At 57.5% G+C, this 11737-nt stretch overlaps 1 protein-coding gene across 1 annotated transcript; it reads left to right on the forward strand.

Annotated features, from left to right (window-relative positions):
• The first annotated feature begins 268 nt into the window (after positions 1-268).
• Positions 269-3885, forward strand: LOC126913428 (PHD finger protein 7-like). The gene is made up of 11 exons (XM_050712810.1): positions 269-282; positions 596-720; positions 1048-1139; positions 1231-1332; positions 1598-1722; positions 1914-2076; positions 2167-2282; positions 2373-2486; positions 2639-2757; positions 2922-3067; positions 3490-3885. The coding sequence occupies exons 1-11, from the start codon at positions 269-271 to the stop codon at positions 3883-3885; spliced, it is 1512 nt and encodes a 503-aa protein (XP_050568767.1).
• Positions 3886-11737: the final 7852 nt, after the last annotated feature.

Genomic DNA, 11737 nt, shown 5'->3' on the forward strand with positions numbered 1-11737 from the left:
TGATTCTACGATTCTGTGATTCTAATTAGGAGGCTTTTAACCCTGATGGTGAGAGTTGGAGAAAGGAGTCAGGGCTCAGACCGGACTGTCAACTGCAGTAAAGACTATTAAGACCGCTGGCTTTGTAACGTCTCTTGCTGATGTCTGGGGGAGAAAACGAGCTCTGGTCTCACCCTGCTCTCGAGAAACCGTGGAGGAGAAGGACGTGAGGAGGGAGCAAGCTGCGAGCCAAACGCCAGGTGTCCTGCGGCTGTCCCGGAGGGTGGCAATGCTGGCCCAAAGGTGCGGTGCAGGCGCCGCCACTCCAGGGCTGCAGCCCTGTCCGAGGGACATCTCCGCTCCTGCCTGTGGCACGGGGAGCGTTGCCAGCAGGCCGAGGGAAGCAATCCTTCCTCTCCACCGCGTGCCGCGGGACCCGCTCCTCGCGGGGCGAGGAGCAGATAAAAGGCTGCTGGGCTCGGGCCGTGCCTCAGTGCGATTTGGTGAGTTGGGGAGAGGGCAGGGAGGAGGGGGCTGGCCGGGGCTGCCGAGGGAGGAGGGGTCCCACACCTCGGGCCCGTGCTACAGACTCACCCTCGTCCTGCTTCTCCCTCAGGGTCGGCAGAGGAGCGTGTGGAGGAGAAACCCCGGCACTGCTGGGGCAGCGACTCTCCAAGTGCTCGCTGTCGAAGTGCACCATGTCTGAAATGGAGCGGAAGGCTCCCGACTCGAGGGAACAAGGTGAGAGAAAAGCATCCCATCCCACAGGAGGGCGGGGAGGGGCTGGGGGGGGTGCCTGTGGCTGAGAGGGGAGGCAGGGGCAGGCAGGGGCTCCCCAACCACCCCGGGGCAGGGCCCCTCTGCTCCTTGGCAGGGGGGGCCCAGGTCGGGCTGTGGGTGCCTGCTGGGACCCTTGTGCCTGCTGTGCCCCCTTCCCCTCCACAGCCTCTGGCCCTGCCCATCAGCCAGCATGGCAGGGACAGAACAGGCCCTCGGGGACAGGCCCTCAGGGACACCTGGCCCCGCAAAGGTGCTCAATGGCTGTGCCGTTTGCTCTCTCCCCTCCAGCATGCATGCTGTGTGGCCGGGCAGATGCTGACCCGAACATCTGCGGCCCCAGACGCGAAAGGAATGGGCTCTGTGCGCACGTTTTTTGTCTGGTGAGTTCCCGTGGCTCCTGTCAGCATCCCACCAGGGACGGTCCCTTCCTCTACAACCCCTAATGAGATCCTGCTCTTTTCTCTTCTATAGTTTCTTGCGAATGGCCTTTATCGGCCTGGAAACCTACAGGAGGGAATTTTGGGATTTTTACTGGAGGATATACAGCACACAATCAAGCGGGCATCCCAGAAGGTGAGGACCTGATGGGAACAGGGAGGTTTGTGCCAGGAGATGCTCCCGCAAGCTTAGCCTGGACCCCAAGGAAGCAATCCCAGCCTTTCCAACCTGCTCCGGGACAAACTGCTGCTCTGGCAGACGAGCCTCGTCCGCCAGGCGGGTCTGCAGAGTGTGACCCAGCAGCGCCCGCACCCTGTGCCCTGCCCTGCCCAGGGGTGTGGGGCCAGCGGTGGTGGCGGCATCGAGCCTGCTGCTAATGGGGCTGCTGTGTTCTTTTCAGCAATGCTTCGTTTGTGGCGAGCGAGGGGCCACCATCACCTGCACGGAGACGGGCTGTGAACGCAGCTTCCATCTCCCCTGCGCCTCGGAGGGAGAATGTGTCACCCAGTTCTTTGGGCGGTACAGGTAAGGGCTGCCAGCACCAGCCAAGCAAGAGAGGACCCCACGGTGGTGCTTCCCAGCAGCCTGGCAGAGCCAGAGGCAGCGCCAGAGCCTGGATGGGCCTGGGGCTCCTTCACGTTCCTCTGCCCTCCTCGCCACAACCGCGGCAGGCCCAGCACTTCTCACCTCGCCCTTCCCTTCCCTCTCCCCCCCAGGTCCTTCTGCTGGGAGCACCGCCCTCAGCAGGCAGTGCAGGCAGCTCCAGAGCAGGACACCACCTGCACCATCTGCATGGACCCTGTGGGGGACAGCAAGTCCTACCACACCATGGTGTGCCCAGCCTGCAGTCACGCCTGGTTCCACCGGGGCTGCATCCAGGTAGGAGCCCTCCCCTCACCCTGCGGGCACGGCAGGTGCTCAGCAGCACCAGGGCCCGCTCACCTCTCACCGCATGTGTTTCTGCTGCAGGAACTGGCCATACACACAGACAATCACCGCATCAAGTGCCCCGTCTGCAGAAACAGGGGGGAGTTTCGTTCAGAACTGTCCATCATGGGGATCCAAGGGATCCGAGTCCCAGTCAGGTTGGTGTCCCTCTGCCCTGCTCTCTAGACACGAGGGCACAAGCGCTGCGCATGGCCAGGGACTGGACAATTTTGTCCCTTCTCTTGCAGAGGACCAGCCTGGGAGAACAACAACGCCTCTGCATCGCTGCAAGAGAGGTGCCGGCGCTGTACTGCCAGGGAATGCCTTTACCCACAAGGCAGGGAGCAGGCGGAGGGACAGGGGTGAGTTGCCTCAGCAGCCATCTGGGGCTCTGCACAGGTCCTCCGCCTCAGCACTGCAGGCTGGAGGAGGCAGGAGAGAGCACAAGGGGTGTGCCGGCCACTCCCTGGCTCAGACACTTTGTCCTCACAGCCACAACTCTTTGCTTCCCCAGGCCCTGGCAGCTGCTCCTGTGCCGCTCCTGCGCTGCCGAAGGCACCCACCGGCGCTGCTCCAACTTGACCAACAGCGCAGGCACCTGGGAGTGCGACAGCTGCGCTGGCGTGGGCACCGGTAAGAGGCAAAGGCCTCATGCTGCTGGGCTGTGGCCAGGCAAGGCCTGGCTGCAGGGGCTCGGGGCAGCCTTGCCAGAGTCTCTCTGACCCTGGACGGATCAGAGCCTCTACTGCCGTGGGTCTGGAAGTCCATCCCACTCACCTTCCTGTCTCCCCTTACAGCCTCCAGTGCCAACCTGGGGCTCGCCGGCCCCAGCACCTCCAGTCCAGAGCCTCTGGGGCCCTCCCGTGGCTCCCGAGCACCTCAAAGCAGCAGCCTCAGCAGCGCCAGCAGCCAGGCAGCACCGGGGCCATCCCACAGTTCCCAGGTGACTGAGAGGAGGCGGCCAGGGACAGAACAGAGGACAATCTGCCAGCCTGTACGCCAGGCCCAAGACACCTGTAACGATCCTGGAAGAAGCCGCTGCAGGAGCAGCCGTGCTGCAGAACCCAGCGCTGGGAGCAGCACCCCCAGCTTGGCCAGCCAGAGGGCACCAGGAACCTCCAGTCACTCCTTGGTGCCCGAAGGCACACACCCCGCCAGCCAGCGGGGGCGACCCCGGACTAGAAGCCGCTCACCGCTGGAACGTCCAGCCCCAGATCCCCAGAGCCGGCCCCGAAGACGCCGCAGGAGCAGCCGTGCACCACAAACTGGTGGTGCTGGGAGCAGCAGCAGCACCAGATCTGCCAGGCGGGCGGCATCGGGGTCCCCCAGTGGATCCCCGGGGTCTAAACAGAGACAATGCTCCAGCCAGCAGGGGACGGCCCAGAGAAGAAGCCGCTCCCCATTGCAACACCAGGCCCCAAATACCCAGAGGCAGACCCGAAGACGGCATCGGAGCAGAGCTGCTACAACCCCCAGTGCTCAGAGCAGCAGCGACAGCAGCAGCAGCTCTGCCAGTGGAACAGCACCAGGAACCTCCAGTCGCTCCACGGTGCCCAAAGGCAGACACCCCGCCAGCCAGCGGGGGCGACCCCGGACGAGAAGCCGCTCACCGCTGGAACGTCCAGCCCCAGATCCCCAGAGCCGGCCCCGAAGACGCCTCAGGAGCAGCCGTGCACCACAAACTGGTGCTGGGAGCAGCAGCAGCACCAGATCTGCCAGGCGGGCGGCATCAGGGTCCCCCAGGGGATCCCCGGGGCCTAAACGGAGACGATGCTCCAGCCAGCAGGGGACGGCCCAGAGAAGCCGCTCCCCATTCCAACACCAGGCCCCAAATACCCAGAGGCAGACCCGAAGACGGCGTGGGAGCAGATGTACTACAACCCCCAGTGCTCAGAGCAGCAGCAGCAGCAGCTCTGACAGCGAAACGGCATCGGGGTCCTCCAGCGATTCCCCGGTGCCTGAACGCAGCAGCCGCTCCAGCCACGCCGGGCCAGTCCGGATGCGAAGCCGCTCCCGGTTACAACATCGGGCCCCAAATCCCTACAGCCGGCCTGAACAACGCCACGGGAGCAGCCGTGCTCCAGCCCCACGTCCTGGCTCCAGTCCCCAGCCGCCATCACAATAAAGCTTGCTGCCAATCCCATCTGTGCTGAGAGATCACGCGCGCGCGTCGGCTTCAGCCTCACTCGCGCGACTAAGCCATGTCCCCCTGCTCCCCTGCCTCCCCCCCATTAGGTTGATTAGAAAAGCAACGCAATTCCTGTCAGCACGTTTGGCTTAATCACATTGTCCAAAAGGGGTTACGATCTACACAGCCAGACATGTCGTTTGGGCTGCACATGTCCCAGTTATTAGCCAACCGTCACCCTGTAGACTATGGCACCTAGAATTAGGAGCCGTCAAATTAAAGTGTCTTTGACGAATTGTAGTATGAACATTCCCTGTGAGATTCCAAAGTTCCACTCCATTAAAACACCCCTCTCTTTCTAACTGCGCATTCATTAGCGCAGGCCCGTGAGGCTTTCAGGTCAGAATCAATACGATACAAGCTTGCATCTCCCACATCCAAGTGAAAACCATGCTTAGGTGTGATTGTTGCACAATCGCAATTGCACGCAGTTACGATTCCTTGCCCTCCCCACCCACGTTGAACTTGGGCATCATAACGCACCACGGGGCCTTATCATATGCATGGGCTTCGCAAGGCTGCTGTTGACGATTTGGAATAACGGGGAGTGGCACGACGAAATAAGGTAGATACCAAGATGTTTCAAGCACAGGTTCTGCTCACCACCGATGTGGGCATCTAATCCCCGAGGGTGATGTAAGCAATACCAACAAGACGATTTGTTACCTAGCTGCCGAATGCAGCACCAACAGCGCAAGCAGCCAGGCGGCACCGGGGTCCTCCTGAGGCTCCCCACCGTTGGGCAGCACCAGCCCCAGCACCGCCAGCCAGGCAGGACTGGGGCCCTCCTTGGCTCCCTGGTACCCGAGAGCAGCAGCTCCAGCACCCTCAGACTGACAGGAGTGGGGATGCCCCACAGCTCCATAGTGCCCGAGAGCAGCAGCGGCTCCAGCCACCCTGGACCAGAGCAGAGGACAACCCGATCATGGTTACAACGTCCAGCCCCAAATCCCTACAGCCAGCCCAGAACACGCTGCAGAACCAGGCATGCGCTAGCCCCAAGTGCCGGCCCTAATCCCCAGCCCCCAAGCCCAATACAGTTCTGAGCCAACCTCTCCCCGCTCCCCTCTTCCCGCTTCCCATCTTCCCCCAGGCTGCTTGCTTTGCAGGGGAGCCCATGGCAGCGGGGACGAGCACTCTGGACATGCTCTTTCCCAGTGGCACACGTGGGTGATCACAGCGCTGCAGCGCTGGAGAGGAGGTCGGGGCTGGCAAGAGGCGGGACAGGTGAGAGCAGGGCTGGCAGCTGGCTTTGGGCTCTTGTATGGCCTTGCCGTTAGTGCAAGGACTTGGCTTCGGCTTATCCGGGTTGTTCAGGCCAGGCTCGTGAGCCTGCAAGAAAGGGAGAAGTTTAACGGCAGCATCCTCCCCAGCAGGTTTGGGTCTGGGCGTCTGCCTGTCTTACGTGCGCTCTGGCACCGGTGCCTGTGAAGAATGACGTCGCGAGGTGCTGGGCCTGCTCTCTCAAGGAAGAACTACAGGCTGAGCACTGAGCCGGAGAAGTCCAAGGTCGCAGGTACGGGCTGTACACGCCTCGCACAAGCAGGACCTCTGTGGAGCGGGGTGAGCGCCCCTCGCCTCGCTTGAGACCGACTGCCTCCAGTGGCAGTGGCCGTGCTGAGAGAGGCGTGGTGGGGCAGAAACCGAGTGAATCCCTGAGCCGAGGCGAGATCTTGGGTGGGCCTTTCCTGCAGAACGAAGGACTCCGCCAGAAACTCATGTCGCGGTGCCCTTTCTCCAGCCGTGTGGTGCTGGAGGACGTGGCGTTGCCTGTCTTTGTCCCGTCGGACTCCGGGAGTTCCTCTTCCAGGGCAGACGGCCTCTCGGGTTCTCGGATTAATGCTTTCCTCGGAAATGATGATACTGCTGGGCAGTCCGTTTGCTCTTGCACCGGCCAACCCAGCACAATCCTGCTTGTGAGACCGCAAGGCTGGTATTTGAGGGCTCCGTGGCACCCACAGCTAAGGCAAGCTGCTTTGTGGGGCACCGGGGATTGTTCTGCACAAGGAAAGCTACTGCGAGGCATACAGCCTTAAGGAGGCTGTGAGTTAGCCTAGATGAGCTGTGTCTGCGAGCCTTTCTGTCCCCGCATCTTCTCCAGCACAGTTAAGAGATGTAGTAGCTACAGAGAACGTTCCAGGTACAAGCAGGACATCAGGAAGTGCAGTGGTGGTGTTATTATTTTTATTTTTATTTCCCTTGGAAATGAAATTGGGTCCTCACATCCAGCTTTTGAAGTAACTTTATCTGCAAGTAGCAGAGCAGCGTTCCTGAGTACGTAGTTTCACGCGAGGGGACGACTGTACAGCCTCCCACTTGTATTGGAGAGCAGCTCACACTGGAAGGAGCCCCCTGTTGCGGAGATGCGCTCCATAATGCTGGTGTCTAGGGCCGTTAGTGAAGACAGTGAGAAGGTAAATGGCTTCTCGAAGCTGTCTTCCCCCGTGCCGATCTGCAACCTTGTTTTCTTGTAGTTATCAATTTTTTGCTTGTGCTTGAAATGAATGGTGCGAGTTCACCTCCTGACTCCTTAAGCTTACTTTTCTCTCCTTTTTCACACGGGATAGTGAACAGCAGGCTGCTGAATGCACTCTGCACATGCTCCGTCCCAGTGGCACACGTGGGCGATCACAGCGCTGCAACTCTACTCTGCGCTGGTGCGGCCTCACCTCGAGTACTGTGTGCAGTTCTGGGCACCACAGTACAAAAAGGATGTGAAACTGCTGGAGAGCGTCCAGAGAAGGACGACAACGATGGTGAAGGGCCTAGAGGCGAAGACGTATGACCAGCGGCTGAGGTCACTTGACCTGTTCAGCCTGGAAGACAGGAGGCTGAGGGGAGACCTCAGCGCGGCCTACAGCTTCCTCACGAGGGGGAGTGGAGGGGCAGGCGCCGATCTCTTCCCTTTAGCGACCAGCGATAGGACCCGAGGGAACGGTGTCAAGCTGTGGCAGGGGGAGGTTCAGGCTGGACATCAGGAAGAGGTTCTTCACCGAGAGGGTTGTCGTGCACTGGAACAGGCTCCCCAAGCATGTAGTCACGACACCAAGCCAGTCGGAGTTTAAGAAGCGTTTGGACTGTGCACTTAGTCACACGCTCTGAATTTTTGGGTAGACCTCTGTGGAGCCAGGAGTTGGACTTGACGGTCCTTATAGGTCCCTTCCAACTCAGGCTATTCCATGATCCTATGAACCCTTGAGAGGCGACTGGGGCTGTGAGAGCGGAGCCGTTCACCTTGAGTTGCAGCAGCGACAGGCTCCGTGCCCTGTGTGTCGCCCTGCATCGCATGAGGGCTGCCTGAGTCCCCAGCCTGCCTGCCTGCATCCAACCATCATCTGAGCACAGCCTGCTCCCCCACGGGGGTTCCTGCAGCTCTGGGGGCACTTCCTGGGGCTCCCCGACATGGGAGAGCCGCGTGCCAATGGGGTCTGCTGGGCTGCTTTGGGTGCAGGACACACAACATGAGGCCTTTCCAGAAGGTGGCTTTCTAACGTCTCTTGCTGGTGTCTGGGGGAGAAAACGAGCTCTGGTCTGACCCTGCTCTCGAGAAACCGTGGAGGAGAAGGACGTGAGGAGGGAGCAAGCTGCGAGCCAAACGCCAGGTGTCCTGCGGCTGTCCCAGAGGGTGGCAATGCTGGCCCAAAGGTGCGGTGCAGGCGCCGCCACTCCAGGGCTGCAGCCCTGTCCGAGGGACATCTCCGCTCCTGCCTGTGGCACGGGGAGCGTTGCCAGCAGGCCGAGGGAAGCAATCCTTCCTCTCCACCGCGTGCCGCGGGACCCGGCACAAACTGCTGCTCTGGCAGACGAGCCTCGTCCGCCAGGCGGGTCTGCAGAGTGTGACCCAGCAGCGCCCGCACCCTGTGCCCTGCCCTGCCCAGGGGTGTGGGGCCAGCGGTGGTGGCGGCATCGAGCCTGCTGCTAATGGGGCTGCTGTGTTCTTTTCAGCAATGCTTCGTTTGTGGCGAGCGAGGGGCCACCATCACCTGCACGGAGACGGGCTGTGAACGCAGCTTCCATCTCCCCTGCGCCTCGGAGGGAGAATGTGTCACCCAGTTCTTTGGGCAATACAGGTAAGTACAACATACATATTGTTATATGTAAACAGTAAGATTCCTTTTTTTTCGGAGAAGGAGCCAAGTTATGCTCCCTATAATCCTAATATTGCACCGGTGGCAGCAGCAGCTGCTCCAGGAAGGGAGACAGGGACTGCAGTTAACACTGTCCCTAGAGAAGAGCGTACTCTAGGCTCTGGTAAGAACTAGAACAAGGTAGAAGAGATACTGAGAATTTTGCCTTCCCTGATACTAACAGTACTAATGCTAACTGTGTATCCTCTTAGGTGAACTCCCCCCTCTCCTTACCGGCAGAGAGGTTAGGAGTTTTAAGAAGGAGATGAAGTCTTTAATTGAGGACCCCAACAGGCTAGCTGAACTATTAGACCAGTTCCTAGGACCTAACTTATAGTCTTGGGGTGGAATTATGTCTATAAGTATGTTGTTTACAGGGAAAGAAATGGGAATGATCAGGAGGAGAGCTGCTATACAAAAATGGGAGAGAGCTCATCCTCCAGGACCGGGGGTAATACCGGCAGGGTAGAAATACCCACTTGCCAGTCCTGGCTGGAATAATAATAATGCGCAACACAGAAATCATGAGAGATTTGGGGTCAGAATGAGAAAGTACTCGTGGATGAATCCTGAGGACCCGGTATCCCAAGGGCTCTTGAAAGTTCATTTTGTGATTAAAGCCTGGCAAGATACACAGAAAAAGCTCCAGAAGGTGGGGGGATGTAGTGAACAGTCACTGGTGGGGGCCCTCCTGCAGGAGGCCCTGGAGGTGTATGTCAGGAGGGGAGATGAGAAGGAAAAGCAGAGAGCGAAACTAATGGTATTGACAGTGTAGCAGGTAGTGAGGCAGAGGGTTGGAGAGAGGAAGAAAATTTTCAGGAGTCAGGGCCAGGATGGAAAGGAGAGGAAGAGAGATGAAGGAACGGCAGGCAAGGAAAGTTCAGGGACAGACTTTGAAGTGTGGCCAGGCTGGCCACTTCAAATAGGAACAGGAGGAGAGAAGGAAAATGGGAAAGTACAGGCTGGAGAAAGATAAAAAGAAGCGTTAAAAAGGGTTATTGAAAGTGTTAAAGGTGTGGTATGTAATGTTTGACAGAGCTGTTTTTGAATGAGTTGGGAAAGTTGAATGAGCAGGAAAAGAGGACGTAGGCATTGTCTAAGTAACAGTCTAGAAGTTTTGTTATATTTGCTGTGGTGTTTGGTCAGTTTCCCAAGTATCGGGAAGGGGGGGGGACGGGGGGGGCTGCCTGCTCCACCAGGGGCCTCTCCACAGGCCGCAGGGGGGCTTCGGCTCCAGCGCTTGGAGCGCCTCCACCCCCTCTTTCTGTGCTGACTTTGGTGTCTGCGGGGAGGTTTCTCGCTCCTCGCTCTCCCAGCTGCTGTTGAGCAGCAGGTTTTTGTCTGTTTGTTTGTTTATTTTCATGGATGTGCTCTCACAGAGGCACGGACTGTGCTGCTCATGGCTTGGCTCTGGGCAGCGGTGGGCCCCTTTGGGGCCGGATTAAATTGCCCCTTATCTGCCACGGGGAGGCTTCTGGATTTTTCTCGCGGGGGCTGCCACTGCAGCCCCCCCCCCCGAACCTTGCCATTAGGTCATTACTGGCCTGTAAAGTATCAGGGGTTAAATTAACTAATGAAACCCTGAAAAGTGATGGGGGTAGGAGGGGCTGGGATAACAGTGCCACCTTTGGGGGATACCAAGATGAGACTAGGGGATAAAATGATCACTGGGCAATTATTGTATGTACCCAAGGCAGGGACTAACTTGTCGGGAAGGGATTTGATGATGAAATTGGGCATTCAAATAGTAAATTGTTAGACTGGAATAACGGTGTTAATAATGGAGTGCTCTCAGGCCCTGAGAGCAAAGATATATTCACCTCTGACTGGGAAGACCCTGAAATGGAGGTGGGGTGGAAGCAACAATACAGATGGACAGTTTTACCTCAGGGGTTTACAGGGCCACCAATTTATTTGGGCAAAGTTCTAGAACAGATTTTTGAGCAATTCCAACCTCCCAAGGAGGTATTACTGTTAGAAAAATTTGGATGATCGTTTATTGTCAGGACAGGAGAAAACAGTTGTGAAGGAAGCTACTAACAAGCTGTGGGAATAAAAATGTTGTTTTTGCAGAGTTACATTGTTTAAAGGTAAGGAATGGGGTATTGAGATATGCTTGCAGTGATAAGAAAACTTAGCAGGCGACCTTGTAAAATGCAGACAACCAGACTCCTTAGAACAATTAGGTGAAAATCACGGTGTTAAGTCAGATAAGTGAAGAAACATTACCACTTCAAACAGTAAAAAAAGTCAAAAGAAATTTGAAATTTAACAGGGGCGTAACAGCAAAGGCCTGCGATGGCAGTAGCGGCGAGGGGGCCGGTGGTGTAGCAGAAGGATCGGTGGACGAGCCCGCAGCTCCCTCACTATCCGGCAAACCACACGTTTCTGGTTGTGGTCGCACACGGCTCTTCAAGACCTCAGAGACTGCTCGCCAGGTGCCGAGCAATGCCGTCGCAACCTTGTCGATTTAGTAGCAGAGTTCCACAGACCTCAGTTTGGTCCCATGTTTCAGGATCATAAACTGTCCGATTGTTAATAAAGGGAATAAGCTGTAAGGTTACCAGGACAGTCTGTTTCTAAGGACGTGTGATTCCCCATAGCACGCAACTGCTTACCTTCGGCCAGCGAGGGGCAGTTGTGTGCGCGGGTCCGCTTCTCTCAGCTTGAGCTTCCTTCCAGCTTCGGCGCGCCTATTTCCACCGACTTTCTATACGAGCTTCTTAGAGCGGTTTGCTGAGTTTGGCCGAACCCATCTTCATTAGGCGATCAATGTCCCTGTTCCTGTCCTGGTCCCTGTTCTGTTAGCCTGTCCCTGTTCCTGTTGTTCATGTCCCTGTTTGTTTTCTTCAGGTCCCTGTTTGGGTGCCATTTGTGGGGAAACGACCACACAGACACCAGGGTTCTTTTAGGATCAGTAACAGCTACTACTTTATTGATGACAGAACTTCATCATATCGTGTTGCATCCCATACGGAGGACAGGCTCCTTTCTTATACCATTCGCCCCACAGCAGTCCTTTCCCACTCACTCTTCATTGGTCAAACAACTTTGCCCGGCAACCAGCAAACCCCCAGCAACTTCCATGCCTTAACGGCAGGAGAACAAGCAACCCGAGACGGCAAGGCGTCTCCTGAATCACCCTTCTTTGTGCCCTCTAATCTCTTTACATTCCTGATGGCCTCATCGTTAAGAGTCTGATGTTATCACCAACCATGGGGCTTGTCGACCCCCATGGCCACACTCCCACATCTCCCCCTTCTTTATTAACATCAGCCATCTTCTTGACACGAATTAT

The sequence above is a fragment of the Cygnus atratus genome, chromosome 10 (genome assembly GCF_013377495.2).
Source record: "Cygnus atratus isolate AKBS03 ecotype Queensland, Australia chromosome 10, CAtr_DNAZoo_HiC_assembly, whole genome shotgun sequence".
Taxonomy (NCBI): Eukaryota; Metazoa; Chordata; class Aves; order Anseriformes; family Anatidae; genus Cygnus; species Cygnus atratus.

Bases quoted from the DNA above. Each gene is read 5' to 3' on its own strand.
- LOC126913428 (XM_050712810.1), top strand. The intron at 1,723-1,913 runs GTAAGGGCTGCC...TCTCCCCCCCAG, and splicing joins CAGTTCTTTGGGCGGTACAG to GTCCTTCTGCTGGGAGCACC. The intron at 3,068-3,489 runs GTGACTGAGAGG...ACAATGCTCCAG, and splicing joins GGCCATCCCACAGTTCCCAG to CCAGCAGGGGACGGCCCAGA.